The sequence below is a fragment of the Rhododendron vialii genome, chromosome 4a, assembly GCF_030253575.1.
Source record: "Rhododendron vialii isolate Sample 1 chromosome 4a, ASM3025357v1".
Classification (NCBI taxonomy): Eukaryota; Viridiplantae; Streptophyta; class Magnoliopsida; order Ericales; family Ericaceae; genus Rhododendron; species Rhododendron vialii.
The window spans coordinates 35,366,573-35,385,235 of record NC_080560.1 but is presented as its reverse complement, the minus strand read 5'-3'; the positions used below and the strand labels follow the sequence as shown (position 1 = coordinate 35,385,235).

Here is an 18,663-nt window from a genome sequence, read left to right as displayed (position 1 = left end):
TGCTGAAATTGGGTTAGTGGGCTGAAATTTGAGCTTTCAATTTCAAGTGGATTATTTGGGGGCTATTTCAAGTGGGTGTTCAATTTCAAGTGAAATTTGAGCTTTTAATTTGTGGGCTATTTTTGGGGTGGGTGTTCATTAACATTTGGTTGGGTGTTTAAACAATTGGGTTGGGTGTTCATTGACAATTGAATTGAGTGTTCAAAGTAAGGCTAGTTCAAAAAATTTACATGTATTCCATGCAAAAAAAAAAAATTTTGGGTGGTCAGTTGACCATGGAAGGGTGTGAATGGAGCCACCTCTGGCTATGGTACACTATCGGAAAATGTTCATGGGCATCGCTGCAAGGAAAACTCCTGTTTGGCACTCGTACACCTGATAGAGATATGTAGTCACCTTATTCGTGATTTCTTTGTTTTAAAAGTGGTTCATCACCACAAATATTCATGCGTAGTTTAGGCAAAATCAAGGTGGCCGCTATTTGCAGCGTAGTTTCTGCTACGCGCAGCCAATTGCTACCTACAAACCACCACCTTATAAGAATTTGCTACTTGCAGCCAAAAGAATATCCATGAAGTCCCTTTTTTGCCCTTGTATACATTATACATACAACCCAACCCAGCACCTCTATCATTCTCTTCCCCGATCCTTTCTTTTCTCTCTCTTCTCTTTCTTTTCTCTTGTTCTGCAGGAGATCCCTGCCTCCCCACCCCATGGCGCCGCCACCCACCCACCATTACCGCCACCCCGTCTCTCTCTCTCCCTCTCCCTCTCTTTCTCTCTCCTCGCCTCCCCACCCCGTCTTTCTCTTTCTCTTCCCTATTTTTTCTTCTGTACAGTCTCCACCACAACACCACTCCCACCACACCACGACAGTAGCGCAACTTTGAGGCAAAGGAGGTGTGAGAAGAAAGCATACCACACCGGCATCACCAACAATTTCGAAGTGGAACATCGGTAAAATTTTGAATCTTGTTATTACGCGATTTTTTTTTTCGTTTGATTTTTGTTTTTTTTCCAGAGAAACCCACAATACGTTATTTTGTGTATTTAAAATTTAATTGGACATTAGAATCTGATTGTTTTTCACAATTTCTGATAGATGATCGTTTGCCCCTATTCGGATTTTAATATCTGAAATTGATTGTTTCATTCGGATTTTAATTTCAGAATGGCCCCTTAGTCGAATATTATAAAAGTTGAATTGTTACATCATTCAGAATTTAATATCCAAAATTTATTGTCGCATTCGGATTTTAATATCCAAATCTTTATACCCCATTCGGACATTATAGTCCGATTAGTCTTCTCTATTTCGATTAGCACCCCTTGGTTGTAACCAGAGCTGTAGCTTTTCTTTCAACCAATTTTTGAATGTCTAAATGTTAAAGCAAGCCAAATCAATGAGCTTTGTAGTCTGTACACATGTTAATAAATTTGTAAGATGCAATATGCATGAACAGTGCTCAACACACTAGTTGTAGCTCTTTTATTATGCTTATAGAGACGCGATATGGCTTCACAACTATAACTCACAATGTCATGACACGTAGAAACACTTCCAATATGTAACACAATAACCTAGTGAAAAGTCTGTTTTGATTACACTCCTAGAAATAGTACCATTAACACAAATGCGAAGAAAATCCCTTTCTGAAATAATTAATTACCTTCGGTTTTGATACCAAAGTCCAATTGGCTATGTTCTTCTGAAACAAGTCACGAAAGGATGTTAATGTAGTCAATTGGTAACTTGGTATACTAAAACCAAGAGAAGCACACCTTCATTAGCGCAATACAATAGACTTTCAGAAACCTCCCGTAACTTCATTTCGGGAAAAGGAGCCACCAATTTTGATTGTTGCATATTTTAGCATGGACAACATGATAGAAATTCATCTTCAAACTAAGTGTTGTACAGTGCAGTAGTAAGCTAGTAATTGGACATTTTCCCAACTAATTCTAGACCGTTCTGATGATGTTCTTTTTGTATTAAGTGTCTGAATTGAATTTTTCCCATGCATGCTGTTTTTAAGTTGTAATGTTCCACCACCTGCATATAAAGAGACTCTAGAATACCAACTTCATCAAAAGAACTTATAGTTTCAAATAGAACTGAAGCTTTTCCTTTAGGAATGAAGAAAGTCAACAATGTATAGAATAAGAGTGGGAAAGAGAAGGTGGATTCTACAATGTTTCCTGTATTTGTCTTCAGGCGGAAAGTTTCTGATATTTGTCTTAAGTAGTATCCACCAACATGGCATAGGCTACCAATGCCAGAGTATCTTGAAATATTTGACATGTCAACCACCAAACAAAATAGCACATGACCCATAAACACAAACATGAAAGGCAAACAACTACTTTGTCACATCAATAGTTGTCATATAGTTTTTTGTGGACATAGGATAAAGATTGAGAGAAAGAGATCTATTTGCAACATGCATAGCATAACAAGAAATCCTATGTTAATCCTGTTTTGTCTTTATTATTTGTAAAATGTAGCCATCAGTGTGTCGAATTGAGAATCGAATTGACCTTTTTCCCAATTATAAAAGTTGAATTGTTAACTCATTCATGTGGTTTCATATTAGTCAAATGCAACAAAGTGATAAACCTTGATTCATGTATAGATTCATATCGTTGTGTGAATCGTACGATTTTGATAACTATGGTTCAAATGTACAAGAAATGAAACAAGTTCCTCCTACCGTTTCTGCAAGGAAGAGGAAGGCTGAGCAAGCTTTAGCTTCAGAAAGTAAACGAGGCAAAACACGAGGACGAAGGCAGAGGCAAGAGGTTGGGGCTGAGGAGGATGTGGTGGTAGAGGCGCTAATAGTCATTCGTACAGTGTGGTCTACGAGTACACAGATGGTCAATGGGAAAATTGGAGCGATCATGTCATGAATGCAGAAAAACGAGTTACGATTCAGCATGGAGTCCCGTGGGAGTCTTACCCCGACTACATTCCTTGGTTTTTGACGGTCTCCCACTTCAGGGTCTCACCCCGTCCCATAGAGGTGCCGTATACCGAGAGTGCGGAAGAGCGCAATGCAGCGGCTTTGGCCATTTTGGACAGTGTTTTAGGTGGGACTGGGGCTTCAACTTGCCCGTATGAACTACAACAAGCACTTGTTGAAGTGCGGAGGACTTTGAGGGGACCGGAGGCTGCTGAAGCGAGCATAGCAGGCCCTAGTTCGGATCGTTACTCGAGTCGTTACACTAGGTGCCGGCGCCGTGACCGTACTTGAGACTTGGTGTTCTCTGACTTGTTTTTGATGGACTTTATGGCTTGATTTTGATGGACTTTATGGCATTATATTTATTTTGGACACTTTATGGCCATGGTTTATGGATTACTTTTCGTGGTGGAATGACTTTTGTTGTATTGCGGGTAACTATTAGAATATTTGTAATAATTGGATATTGTTAAAATATGAATGCTAAGTAGGGCACGAAAATGTAAATTTTATGGGTGAATCATTCTTGATACTTTCCTAGGCACAAATAATTCGCTACACAATACTCGTATGTGAAAATTTAGATTTAAATGAGGAGTGCCGTACGAACCGAAAATGCTCTAGACAAACATAGAACACTACCAAAAACAAGGGTTTGCATAAATTTCATATTTTACAATAAGATTCTATGAACTAAAATTTTACATAAAAGCCCTTTGAGCCAACCTAGTCTAGTTCGATTATGTCCGTCATTGCCACATCGTTCCCCACTATATTTTTAAACTCTTCGATCTTGTTTGAATATTGTGTATCCCATCCATCCGCGAAAGAATCTGAAGTATCATTGAATACTCTTGTCATTGAATAGTCATGTCGGAAAAATTTCTACACAAAATCCGTTGTCGTATTTGACAAAATCTCAGGTGTCATTTAATAGTCCTGTCAGCACGTATTTCGAGGAATAAATTCGCTCCAAATAATTCATTTTTTACGACAGAAAAATGCCAGCATCATTGAATTTTTGGACATGAACACGTTTTACGAGGAATAAAATTTCTGCAAATGTATATTTTCATGTTGGCACGTTATACAAGACGAAGAATTACATCCCATTTTCACCAATAATAAATAAGGGAGTTAATTTTCAAATTCTCCGTTTTAATATCCACACGCTTTTTCAACCATTACAGCCCATTCATTCGGAGAAAATTCAATTCGGAAATAAATATCCGAAATATATAATAAGTTTTGGACTTTAATTTCTGATTTATATACCAGTAATTGGATTTTAATTTCCGAACAGAATGAGAACCATCAGATATCCGAACCAATCGGACACTAATGTTCAAACTGGATCAATAATTTCGAAAACTAAAATCCGAACGTTATACCCATGTTCAGACTTTAATATTTGATCTGCATACCTTTAATTGGATTCTAATTTCCGAACCGAATGAAAACTATGAGATAGCTTGACACCATTCGGATACTAATATTCGAATTGGATCAATAATTTCGGAAAAAAATATCCAAAATTTATACCCAAGTTCGGACTTTAATATCTTATTTGTACACATTTAATTGGATTCTAATTTTCGAACAGAATGAAAACTATGAGATAGCATGACACCATTCTTGTTTCTAAACAGAATGTCACAGACTTCACAACTATGAGTTTTTAAACAGAAATACAATATTAGAGTTTCCTTGAAGATCCGAAAACTACAAGTAGACGTAATCATCCAATTTTCAATCTACAATATTAGAGTTTCCTTGAACCCTTAATCACAATGATAAACTCGTATTTTTACCAGTGCATCTTATCCAATCTGCCAACGCTTCATCGGATGGAAAAACCTACACACACATAACAAAAAATTATAGCCCATAATATAAGATTGCACAAGATAAACACTCTATCAAAAAAAATACTCACCGTCTCCGTTGTAAAATGCTCCGTATAATCGTATGGAGGACAAGTCGAAGTAGGTATAGTCGATGGCCCTACATAACTACCAAGTGTTGAAGTGTCACCCTGTAACACTCAAAGACAAACCAGGTAAGTGTAGGATTCTAAGCAGTTTTATTCAGATATTAATATCTGAAAAATGGCACTAAATTCGGATATAAGAGTCCAACAATGTTGACAATATTCGGATATTAATATCCAAATAGTTGTACATAATTCAGACATAAGAGTCTGAAAAGTTAGTAAAGTTTTGGTACTGTGTATCCAACTGTAAGTGCAGGATTCTCTGCAGTTTCATTCAGATATTAATATCTGAAAACTGACAATAAATTTGGATATTAATATCCGAATAGTTGTACATAATTCAGATATTAGAGTCCGAAAAGTTAGTAAAGTTTTGGCACTGCGTGTCCAACTGTGTCGGGCCAGAACTGAAATTGAAAATGGAGGGCTTCTGAAATTGAAATGGGCGGGCTTACCTCTTGCTGCGATTTTTGCTCCGTCACTACAACATCTGTGACATGTTTCTCAACATCCATTGTGTGATCTTCCGACTCCAAATTGTGGTGTATTGATGGGTCAACTTTTCTTGTTTATCAATGGAGGGAGAAGAAGCAATCGAGGTTTTCATTGACAATGTAGGAGGAAGAGGAGAGGACGAAGATAGGCAGACTTGGCTGCTGGTAGGAGGGGCCTTGTGGTGGGTGATGGCAGCTGGGTAGGGATGAAAATGGAAGAGTTTGAATGGGGGAGGGGGGAGACGTATCGGGAGGGAGGGATGGACGGGGAGATTTTTTGTGGTTGTATGTTCTGGGAGGGAGGGAGGGATGGACAGGAGATGATTTTTGTGGTTGTATGTAATGAATTATGTAAGAGGGTAAAATGGTCAAATAACATGAGATTTTAAGGGTATAATGGTCAAATTGAATAAGGGCATTTTTGTCCATAATTGATAAAAATTTTAATCGGCTGCGAGTAGCAAGAGGTGCGTTGCAAATAGCGGCCACCAAAATCAATACTATTGAAACTTGAAAGATTCGGGGTTTCTTTTTAACTGTTGACTCTTTTCCGGGTTTCGTCCTACATAGATACCTGAACAAGTCTCTTCCTAGTTTTCGTTAAAAATGGAGGCACCCAATACAAATCCACCAATTGAAATAACAGATGCATAGGGTCATAGCCAATGGACGATGCCAAAAAGATGATCCAAAGACTCTTCACATGATACACCATAAAGGATGGAAATGTCATTAGTCATGAGACAACTCGTGTCACGGACTCACGATACAACCCAAGAACACATGAACCATGACCAGCCAATGAGATTTACTCACTAAGGCCTAACAACTGTATCTAGTTTAAAATTTTTCAGCTCATTTACGAGCAATACAATTATCCTTATTACCCAAAAAGGAATGAGGTAGATTTTCGAGCAGATGGACAATATCCTCTATTAATCGCGAGCGGGTGCCTTCCATTAGCATACATCCCATAGTCACGCTTAGTAGAAAATCTCCATAGCAATGTTACTTGCCACAAAGAACAGGGATACAAGTATGGATAATCAGTCCTCTTGACAGGCTAGTTTACAGCTTCCCAACAATGCTGAAAAAGGAAAAAATGCAATTGGAGACGAATTAAGGGAGGAGTCTATGTAGATAAAATTAAAAAAGAAGAAGAAAGTTCTTAGGATTACAGATTTGAAACCACAATGCCGAGAAAGGAAAAGCAAATCAATTCTAAAATTTGAGAATGCAAAACTGAGAGAAATTTCCCAGCAAGCCAACGTAACTGGTGCACAATATCTCTACCACATTAATGGTTTCAGCTAAAACAAAACTTGAAAAGTACAAATGACTCAACTTTATTACTGAAGAATTACGATTTTGTTCCCCTGCTACAAGTTCGTGAATTTCTTCCTTTTCCAACTTGGAAGATGCCTTTGATTGCTCTGCTACTACAATCTGCAATGCTGCTTCGTACCGGAATATCATGTTATCAGGAAACATGTCTCACAGCACGAAGTTATTGAGCCTACACATAACACAAATGCAAACAGTCATTCCAAGAAAATTAGAACATTCATGGGAGAAAAGGACAAGGTGAAGATCCTGCAAGACATGAAAGAGGAATTCAAGACCTGATCCATGCTATAAGATTGAAGCAAGAGAACGCGATTGGTGTATATTGCTCCTGTTTGATTCAGAGAAAAGGTTCAAAGCACAGTCTGCGAGCAAGATGGGAACTCTGTGGCCCACCGCCTTTCTCTATCAACCGATCAAGTTTCCTTAGGCAATCGGAAATATCTTGTGAACTCTCTTCAATGGCCAGGTTTTGCTTCATAATGTCTTTGAAATCCTTGAAAGCCTATTGTGTGATGCCAAGGACCTGAAGAGATGAGCCAATTTTATAAAATGACACTATGGACATTTTCAAAATGAGAAATTTATAGTGTCTGTCAATAACCTCTTACCTGCTGAACATGTCCCACACTGAACAATCATGGGAGTCATTCAGTCTCCACATCAGTAGCATTGCCAAATTTTATCCCATCAGAGACTCTTGATCAATTCTGACAGAAATTAAACAAAGTTTTTCTTTGTCAGACTTGTACCATATGAGCAGTAGTACTGTGGTAAAACAGTGGGAAGCTCCAATGAGGAATAACTGTTGCAGATATTCAATCCACTGACTAAACAAAACAACAGTTTTGGTGGCTTGTACCTTCGTATAACAACATATTCTGTCATGAAATCTGATTCAGATGTAACTTTAGCTAGTAAAAACTCATGTACTGGAAATTAATCACAACCCAGCATTCGAGAGAAGATTTGTAGGCTTTAACTCAATGTTCAATACATTAATTTGTTGACATCACCGCATGTACGTCAACCCTTGCAAGATCTGATACAAGAAATACTGCATAAATAATTGAAGTGGCGATTAGAGATACAAGTCTAATAATGTGGTGAATTTTATGGGTTGGCCCAAAAAATGTCATAGAAAAGGCCAAAGAAAATATAATGTGGTGGATTTTTATGTACTTGTAATAGTTGTTTTGAAGGTAAGTATTGAAATAGAAACTCACAATGCTCCTCTGACAATTTCGAACTGGAACATATAATTTGATGGATGTGAGTCCATAGGCTCATATGCAATGTCAACTTCTGATGTATGAGCTAGCCTAAATCCCTTCACGCGAAGAGGCAGTTTCCGAGCAAATGTGTGAGTACTAAGACACATGCATATAAAAACTATGTTAATGTCATGAATGAAGAGATGGAGCATTCATATAGGTACAGAAATCAAGTGGTGGCATGAACAAAAATTAGCTGCAACTTGGATAAAAAAAATCAGACCAACTGCAGGGCTAGAAGAAAATATAAGGGAAGAAATGCTGGAGAACCGATTGAGTTTTCTTGATACGAAATCACGGGATAGCAACAAGCTTAATGATCTTTTTCAATCTGCATCAAGCCATTCAGGATAGCCTGAGCATAACCACTCGAAAATATAGCATTGACCAGTCGCAGGCATAACACTTGTCAAAATGACATTATATTTTTTATTATTATTATTATATTAGGCCATAACATTTGTCAAAAAATGACATAATTAAACATAACCAAGCCATAACACTTTTCAAAAAGTGTTATGTCAATATTATGGCGTCCCTCTAAAATGACAAAACATAACCACTCGAAAGCATAACATTAACCATTCAGAGGAATAACTGGGGGACAGAGAAAGCGAGATTCTGGAGTTCTACCTCAAATTGACATATTACAGCTTTAAACAGGAAACTATTGTTAAGAACTCTAAATTTTACGTACTATGCTTTAGGTCCAGATGTCCCGTGTTCGGGATACTGTGGAGTCGTACATGTACATTTTCAAAAGTTTTCCCTTTAATAATCTTACTTTTGAAATTTTTTTCCTGATCTTGACGTAAAATTCTCCTTATAAGAATTCCTTTTTTGTCACCTTTTGCAAAAGCTTAAATGATACTGCATCATGGCAAGTCTTCATGACAAGGCTCAACCACCTTTCCTGAGCTTTTGCTGCACTATTTTTTCTGTGAATAAAAATGCTGAAAAAAAAAATGAGGCATTCCTAGACTTGTCATTAAATATTATAAGCCTCTATATGATGTCTTAAAATGGATGAGATTCCCTATTCCAAATAGAAAAAACCAATTAGATAGATTGCGATCCGCGGCATCGTTTGTCCTCCAAACCTTAAGGTATAAAACTGGATATTGGCAAATCCATAGAAGAAAAAGATCAGTATAAAACTGTATTGTTGTTCCTTTTTTTTGAGCAATAAATTGTTTGGATCCATGTAATTATCTTCACTAATAAAAATACAACACCAAAATTTCATAAAGATGAATACAACATGCATGCAAGAGCATTGTGCACCTTCCTGATCTCATTTTGGTTACATATGGAAAAAAGTTTGTAGTGAAGGTTAGGAAAGCATTTTGAGCTTTTTGTTTAGGCACGGATTATTTAGCTTTCGTTTGTCTGCATTATCTTAAACCGACATCACAAAATACATAACTCCGGTGGAACTATGAAGTAGCCATAACAAGGATCTGATGATTCTCAAAGTGGCCAGCAGTTGTTAATCTTAGAGCTGGAAAGCAAAAATTTCAACATGCAATATACTTCAAGGACAACCAAGTAGTAACAGAAATCAATGTAAAACTAATCCAACAAAGAATTCTGTAATTCACTAGAAATATACTCATCGGTAAAGAAGAAGAAACTATTGCCAGCTAATGGTTGATTGAGTAAGATGTCATACATCAAATATTAATGCTAGGAAGCTCAATGAGGACATTTTCCCCTTTCTGCATGGCAATACGTCAAAAATACCATTGATATAAATAGTGGGAAAAAACAGGTCTAAAAACTGACAGACAGAGAGAGAGAGAGAGGGGGGGGGGGGGGAGGGAGAGGAATCAACCACCTTAATCAGATCCAACACACACAGAGAGAGAGAGAGAGAGAGAGAGAGAGAGAGAGAGAGAGAGAGAGAGAGAGAGAGAGAGAGAGAGAGAGAGAGAGAGAGGAATCAATCACCTTAATCAGATCCAACTTTGATTGTCCAGATAGTTTTTAACGCAATATTTGCTTGCTTCTCTAGTGGGAGGTCAGACATTGAAGTCCTGGACCGAAATCTTCACTTTAAACTACCTTTTCAAAATTCATTTCCGAAAATCTTCCAGCAGAGAAAACAACTGCTGACGCAAGATTATTATCTCTGGACAAACAGTTAAGCAGCAAGGAAAAACTACTAAACAATTTGAACCAATCCAGGACAAATTTCAGGGCTAAAGAAAAACTTTGTGTAGAAAAGTTTTTGAATGAGACTTTTGAGAACAGAACCTAAATGATGCCTTGAATTTCCACATATCTAGCATATGGCATTCCAACTTCCAAGCATTCTGCAAAACAGAAAGAAGGCTTAAGAAATGGTCCAAACAAGAAACAAACAAGGAGCACATTAGTTTGTTGCCTAATCTTAGAGATTCTCCAAAAAGGTACTATTGCAATGTAATTTTATACTTGCCATCGTCCCTTGGACCGTATGCTTTTCAGTTTGTGCTATGTGAACTGAAGACATGTTCTCGAGTCCAGTTCAATTCAAGGATTTAAAATGATAAGCAGACTACCGTTCACATACCTTTTTCTTCAATGGCATTATTTCACGTGGTGTCATCACCACTGTTCTTCCATTGTCACCGGACATCCCATAAACCAAACAGCTGGATTTGAACTATAAATAAGTTTAATGAACAAATTATTCGTATTGGCCAGAGATGTTAACAAAACTGCAAACTAAAGAAAAAGCAGAAAGCAAGAAATTACATGGTTGGCAGGGGACTTTCAATGGTTTATCTCGATGGAATAGAATTGCAGAGGGAACGTTAATCTAGCCTCTGAAAGCCCAACACATCATGCCAAAGAAGCTAGGTTAGATGACACTTCTTTGATCCAAAATTAAACTAAATAGATAAATTTAGATCTTTAGATTCCACATATGCATACGGAAAATGACAGATAGAAACACAAAAATGAGAGAGAGAAAAGGGGGCGGGGTGGGGGGAAGAAGATCACGAAAATGAGCAATTAGCAAAGAAGTTACCCGATGGTGGATATGATCAATCTTGTGCCACTCTTCTCCCCCTTCCTCGTATCTTCTCGTTAGAAGGGGACTCCGGGCTATAACCAGAGATTGTAATTTCTTGAGAAGTTGAAAATTTTCCAGTGAGGGCAAATACGTCACTGAAGGGACGTGAGGTTGCGCAATTCATCAGGGCTGGTCTCCGTTAAGTAAACAGAATTAGACACACCCCCACCCATGAGTTAATGATGAACTATTAATGATCGATTAAACAAAGTCCATATTGCAGAACCCATAAGCAGAGTGCATTTACAGACTACATATTGGACATTACAAACTGCATAATAAACAGAATGCATATCTCAAGTTAATTGGTGACTTGGTGTGACTAAATAGACTAGCTTTCTAAGCCAGTCGAATCTTACCTGCACCATTAGACTGTGGAAAAATGATGCATCACCCAAAGCATCAGAATTATGTGGTGGAATATCCTGGGGCTGCAGGGACGGAGTCAGGATTTTACCCTAGCAATAGCAAAATGTAAATTAAAAAAAATATAAAGATGCATTGCAATATGTGTTCAACTCTTAGTTTCTTAAAGAACAAGTAAATTATTTCTTGATCAATGATTACCTAGCACATTAGTTTTCACAAATCGATAAATTACATGCTATATTTCTTTGATATAGTGCAAATATCATGTATTTCTCAATAGTCAATACACTACTGCCGAGTTGTGCACAGTGCCAACTATTTTGGTTAATTTGTTTAATTTTTTTAGGTTAAGTTGTTTGATGTTAAAGTGTGGAGTTTTTTTTTTTTTCTAAATTAGACCTCATTCTTTATATTATTTCACTTTGGTCTATTGAATTTAATTTTGGAATACTATTTTGGGTATTATTTCTTGAAAAAAAATATAGAGGATTTAGGACAAGTATATATGTAGAAAAAAAATCTAGCAGTGGAGAGTCTATATACGTTGAGGATAATTATTATTTTTACATATAATAATTGCATTTTCTAAAATTCTTACCTTGACGGCCACCCCCACTAAACCCTCCCTGGCTCCATCCTTGTGGGGCTGAGATGGTGCAGTAATTTCTGTTGGGCTCGATTGTGATGGTGAAGCGTAGAGGATCTTCTAACCGATGACATTGCCTTTTACACAGGAGCCATGATTAAATATATCAACCTGTAAAACAAGGTAGGAAATGCAAGTTACTAATTGTATACAGCAATAATTTGAAAGAAGTAAAGTGTAAATAGTCAGACATCATCCATGAACTAAAGTCTTGATTTGTAAAGCAAGCAAGACTAAATATCAAAGCAGATACAAATAAACTAGCATAGAATGCTATAGTGTTAATCTACGCTATAATGTTAATCTGGCTAATGGATCCACAATTTTAATGAATGGAGCAACAAAAACACAAATAAACGGAATGGGTTAATATGGGAAAAATAAAAAATTAAGATGAGTAAAGAAATAGATTTTGCATATAGAGTAACATTGATATTTAATAGCATAGAAACACATGATATAACGAGGTATTTTGTCAAATATTACATAGGCATTCAATCATCTACAAAACAATGGCAAGTAATTAAGAGTGAAAACCCTTGAGTTTTAAGGCAACTTAAGCAAGAAGGTTCAGGCTATAAGAAACTCATAATCTACAACCACAACACGCACTCACACCCACATTTTGATTACAATCAATAAGATAAGTTCTTTGCCCAGACATTTTTTTTGTTTCCATTGGAATTTAACCCAAGTCTTTTGCTCATATGAACCAGACTCGACTTCTATATGACTTCGCGGCAAAGAAGAATACCTAACTTAACTCGTAAACGAATAAAAAACTAACTGTGTTTTTAGGAACGCTAACATATTCAGTGAATCCAACAAACATGGTTTAATATTAGCTCCAATTTCGTGACCACTAAGTTAGGTTAGATGACAATTCCGTGTATTTTTCTAGAAATGCACATGAAAAATGACACAAATACAAACACAAAACTGAGAGAGGGAGGGAGAGAGAAAGAGAGAAAACAATCACAAAAATGAGCAATTGGAGAAGTTACCCCGTGTCACGAGCTTCGGAATATGAGCAATCTTGTGCCACTCTTCTCCCCCTTCTTTGCACCTTTCCTGTAGAAGGGGACACCAGTTTATCTCTAGCGATTGTAAATTCTTGAGACGTTGAAAAATTTTCAGTGAGGGCAAACTCCTCAGATTAGGGCACTCATAGAGCCTCAATGATTCAAGAGATGAAAAGTTACCCAACCACTCCGGTAGAGCTTCCAACCCACCGAATCTATAAATTACCAGCTCTCTTAAGGAAGTGAGGTGCCGAATTTGATCGGGAAGGCACTTGAGCTTTGGCCATCCCCTTAACTTCAGAGATTCTAGCAATTGCGGGTATTGAGCTTTGGCCATCTCAACCTCTGGCCAGGGGTAATAATCCAGCTCCTCTGAGAAGGGACCGATATAAAACTTTCGAAGACTGGTCAAACAGAATTGCCCCTCCTCCCAAGGCCTCGCCCATTGTGAGCTGTCCAATTCCATATGCTGAAGGGACGTGAGGTTGCGCAGTTCATCGGGGCTGGCCTCCCTTAAATTATAACATTGATACATATTCAATCTTTCAAGGGTTGGTTGTAGCAACCCCTTTGGCAAGCATCTCAACTCATTGCACGATCGAATTTGAAGCACTTGAAGGGACGTTAGGCAGCTGTTGAATTCCCCTCCAGTTTCTTCTCCTATGTACATCAGTTTAGGGCACCCAATTATTCCTAAATACTCAAGGGAAGCTAGGTTTAGTAGTTGCTTCGGTAAATAACACAACTTATGTAAACCCTGTATTCCCAGACGCTTTAGGGACTTTCTACTTGTTTCTAGCAAATGTTCAATCATAGTACTGACATTTGTCGAATCCCCATCTACCACTATGGTCGAAGTGAGTCCATTCGCAATGTTCTCAAAACCAAAGGAGAACCAGTCCATACGAATAGCTAAATTTTGAATGCATAACAAATGGCCTGGAATGGTGATTAAGTTAGGACATCCCTTGATATGCAACTCCTCGAGACGAGGAAAGAACTCCATTGTACTCGTGATTGTAGTAGGCAATGACGATACATCTGACCACTCTTTTAGCTTCCGCATACCACGAATAGTGAGTTTTTTCAATGCCGGAAATACTGTTGGTGTTGGTGCAGCCATAGTACTACTACTACCACCAACAATTCGTTCATCCAATCCATAAAATTCAGGACCAATGCTCTCCACGTTATCCAATTTTTTCATGACAACGACTTCAAGGTTCGGAAGGTGTCCAAGTATTGGGATATTTTCACATGATTCACAGTTGATTAATTCGATCTTCGCTAAATTATGAAGCGATTGATCATCTCTACTCCTCATCCATGATGCCAATCTTTGTCCTCCGAAATTTTCGAGAATTAAACCCCTAAGATTCTTGTGAGGTTTAAGTCCTTCCAACACATCCCCATAGTTAACGTTCGGCACTCCAGGGTTCTCATCCCAATGAAATTTCAACTCTGTAACTTTTGATTTTTCAGACATTTTAGCTCTTTCTGCTTCTTCAATGCCTTTCACGTGTTGGAGATCATAAATGCGTAATCTACCTCTCAGCTTGCTTAAGCTTCCCAGCTCTTCAATTTTAAGGCCCTTGTCCTCACCCACAGAAAAGAATGGTAACGTCCGCAAAGAAGTCAAACGGCCTATCATGGGTGGAATCATTTTCCTACTAGCTTCTACATCTTTCACGCAAAGATGTCTCAAGCTAACCAGCTTATGGAATTTTGTTTCAATCTCTTCTAAAATATTTGAAGATAGTGGCAACCTCAATGTTTCCAAATTGTAGAGCTTGGTGATAGAATTTGGCACTTTTTCGAAAGAAGACTTTGATAGGTCAAGATATTTTAGATTTATGAACTTGGATATAGAACTTGACAACTCTTTCACACCAGCATTTACTATATTCAGGGCACGAATGGATTTGACATCTTCAATACTTTGGGGGAGATTTCCAATTAAAAATAGTGTTCTCAGTTTCCCAATAGTGTCTTTTGACAGTTCTAACCTCATTTCTTCCTCGAGACACAATGATAGATGTTGAACCTTGGGATGGTCCATAACCCCACTAGCTTCCAAAGTCAAACAACTACCTTTTGAGACATCTAGAGCAAGATCATGTACAAGATCATGCATCTTGCAAGCACTAACATCATTATACTCATCCAAGACAACATCTTGAAATAGTGAATTGTGCAACAAGATATTAAAATATTCATTGCCTACGTCTTCCATCTCCCAATTCCCTTCTGAAAGAGACCGAAGATAACCTAGACCAGCCCAAAGCTGAATCAAGTTATCCTTAAATATTAATTTGTCCTTTGGAAAAATAGAACAAAAGGCAAAACATTGTTTCAAACTTGGGGAGGATAGGTGATGGAAACTAAGCCTTAATGCTGGAAGAATTTCACCCTCAACTCTCCATAATTCACTCTCCTCAATGGACTCCCATTCGGATAGAAATTTCTTGTCGTACAATAAGCCTCCTAATGACTTTATCGCCAATGGCACACCCTTACACTTTTCTACCATTCTTCTACCAATTTCTTCTAGAGTTTGAATTTCTCTTGGTTCTCTATTTTCAAATGCTCTTTCACTAAACATGGTCCAACTATCTTTATCTGACAGTTTATGCAAAGGATGGGTAAGAGATTTGGGCACCCGCATTGCTGATACCACATCCATACTACGGGTGGTAACTACAATTTTGCTTTCCTTGGAGCCACCTATACCTATCAAAGCACTTCTCATGTCTTCCCATATTTTTGGAATCCTATTCCAAACATCGTCTAACACGAGTAAGTATTTCTTTCCCTTCAGTTTTTCTCCAAGCTTTTCAACTATTGCTCCAATATTTGACATCTTGGATTCCCCCCCAAAAAGATATTCCGCCATCTCATTCAATAAACTTTCAACCCTGAAATCATCAGAGACACAAATCCACATTTTGTTACCACCAAAATACTCCCCAACCTTCTTATCTTGGTAAACTAACTGCGCTAGTGTTGTTTTCCCAAGCCCAGCCATTCCTACAATAGCAATGACAGATAAATCATCTTTAGAGAGAAGTAACATTTCTCTTACTACTACGACATCACCATCCCTCCCCACACAACGTGATTTGTCTATGAAAGGTGTAGTTTGCCTATGCTCACTAGGCGAAACTAAAACACTGATGAGTTGTTCTGCTGGTCTAAGACCCATATCATGTGCTTCTTTACATATGTTGTCCAACAACAAATTGATATTGTTCACCCTATTAACCATCTTGAGACGAAATATCGGTGGATTAGAGAGCGAGAAGAAGTTGCGTACCTTGTTCCTCTTTCGGTTTCCTACCTCCAACTTCTTTCGAAGAGCTTCATATGCAAGCTCACCCAGCACATTCTCCACATCGCAGGTTACCGACTTGAGACACTTTAGCCACTCTTTCAGGACTTCTGATTCTATTTGCACTTTGTCAGCATCACGTAGCAAAGCTTGGATGTTCCTTAACCTTCTTTGGAGCTTTTGGAGGTCTCCTTTGAAACCCCACGCCAGCTTAATCTGTTCAGTTAAAAGTGGCATCAAGCCATTCAGGATTGCCTGAGCTGCAGGGATCAGAAGGGCAGTTGCATGCATGTTTTCCGTCTAAAAACTGAATTGGGGGCCAAGCTAAACAGAAAGGAATATGGGTGAACAATGAGCTAGAGAGAAGACAAGAGAAGGGTGTAGTGCTTAAAAAGGGGAGGAGGATATGGAGTCCCGCATATTTCTTATAAAGTGATTGAGGTCTTGGGAAAAAATTTCACTACCGAGCGGGTACCACGTGGTGTCCGCTCACGCATCGAACCGTTCATTGCATGTTTGACGGTTTGAATGTGCCGAGCGGATACCACGTAAGATATACCCGCGCGGCACTGAAAAATCACTCAAGGTCTTGGTCGTTGCCAACTGTTAAAGTGCGTGATTGAGGTCTTGGTCATTGCCACCTTTACCAATTGAGAGTTCCCATTGATAGCTAGTTAGCATTTTATGCTCTGATGATTCCAATAGAGACGAAGGATCAAAAAAGAATCAATAAAGCAAAACTTTGAACAATTTATCAGGACTACATGTACAACAATAATAGGTGTATTTCTTTCCGGTTGTGGCGGGGTTGGGGTGTTTTTCTTTTAATACTTATATATATATCTATATATATATATATATCTATATAATAAAACAGAGCTGTGTTTGAATCCAAAAGATAACCAACGCTCCAGATTTATCTCTTCTTCCTGCATAAATCTCTACCCTCCATTCTACAAAATGGCATGTCCGTAAATTGATAACTTTTTTTTGACCATTTTCTAATCACACATTCCCCTTCTATTTTCTATTTTGGAAGAGAATTAGGGAGTAAATGTAGGGGGTGTTCCAGATAACCTTCCTTTTTTAAAACTTCTTTTTTTTCAATTTTCAAACTCAAATATAATGAAAATGAAAAATATATTTTTGATTTTTCTTGCACCGTATAAAAAATCTCAATGAAATCTATCAAACAAGATCCATATTGGTAGAAAAATTATTTGCGTATACAGATAATTTTTGGGCTTGAAATTATCTTCCTTTTTCTAAAACCTTCCTTTTGTTTAGTTGGAACACCACCGTAATTGCTTAATTAGTGGCAAAAGCTAATTGGCCAAGACAATTGCTTAATTACAGTAGATTTTTGTTAAATCTTTCAACGAATTCTTTTAGCTATTAAATCTTTGATTTGGTGGGTAAATATTTCATCCATTGAATCCGTATATTTTGGACCATTAGATTGGTACATATTTTTTAAATGGAATTAGTTTTTGAATTCGTAGATACGGGTAGTATAGCTAGCGACATATTTGAAAAGAATTAATGAAATGAAACCTAAAATACTCCTTCCGATTAAAAAGAAAACATTTGGCCCTTCTAATTAAAATTCAATTTGTATGTATCTCCAAACATTTGAAATCCCATGATTTATGGGATCGATTATAAACTGAAAAGGAGAATACGTACATATATGGAATTGATTTAGTCTATTTTAAATTCATAGATCGATAATTGAAAAGGAATCCATAGGTAATTGATTTAGCCTTTTTAAAAGGAGAATTACGTACATATCACTTGGGATATAGACAAAACTGTATATAAGGAGTCATTTCCACCTCCTATTTAGGCATTAGGTAAAATATATAAGAAGTCCACAACCTAAAAGGAATATACCTTCTATTTAGGAATGTGTGAGTGATTGGTTCCCTGTGATTTCCTTATCACATAAGATTTAAATTTTAGAAGATTTAAACTTATCATTACGTTTTAGAAGTCCCCGTTTCTTAGAAGACCAACCTACTGTGTGCAATTGATACCTTCTATTTAGAAGTCCACATTTTTTGGGTTTGTTTGTCACATGCATAGATTTTCCATGTCCTCCAACTTCTGAACGACCATTACCTATAGTGAGGTAATCTCGATTTTTTTTAGTACTCACTAAAGTTCGATTTC

The 18,663-nt window shown here is 37.5% G+C and overlaps 1 protein-coding gene across 1 annotated transcript; it reads right to left on the bottom strand.

Moving 5' to 3' along the window:
* Window positions 1-6,641: 6,641 nt before the first annotated feature.
* Window positions 6,642-16,930, bottom strand: LOC131322160 (disease resistance protein RGA2-like). The gene is made up of 12 exons (XM_058353391.1): window positions 13,146-16,930; window positions 11,487-11,557; window positions 11,082-11,263; window positions 10,805-10,875; window positions 10,620-10,712; window positions 10,016-10,380; window positions 9,738-9,783; window positions 8,018-8,161; window positions 7,654-7,848; window positions 7,403-7,501; window positions 7,070-7,317; window positions 6,642-6,963 (listed from the first exon to the last, which is right to left on the bottom strand). The coding sequence occupies exons 1-2, from the start codon at window positions 16,780-16,782 to the stop codon at window positions 11,535-11,537; spliced, it is 3,660 nt and encodes a 1,219-aa protein (XP_058209374.1). The 5' UTR covers window positions 16,783-16,930; the 3' UTR covers window positions 6,642-6,963; window positions 7,070-7,317; window positions 7,403-7,501; window positions 7,654-7,848; window positions 8,018-8,161; window positions 9,738-9,783; window positions 10,016-10,380; window positions 10,620-10,712; window positions 10,805-10,875; window positions 11,082-11,263; window positions 11,487-11,534.
* Window positions 16,931-18,663: the final 1,733 nt, after the last annotated feature.

Coding starts and splice junctions, on each gene's coding strand:
- LOC131322160 (XM_058353391.1), bottom strand. CDS start 16,782: ATGCATGCAACTGCCCTTCTGATCCCTGCAGCTCAGGCAATCCTGAAT. Junction 11,558..13,145: donor TCCGAAGCTCGTGACACGGG/GTAACTTCTCCA, acceptor CCGTCCCTGCAG/CCCCAGGATATTCCACCACA.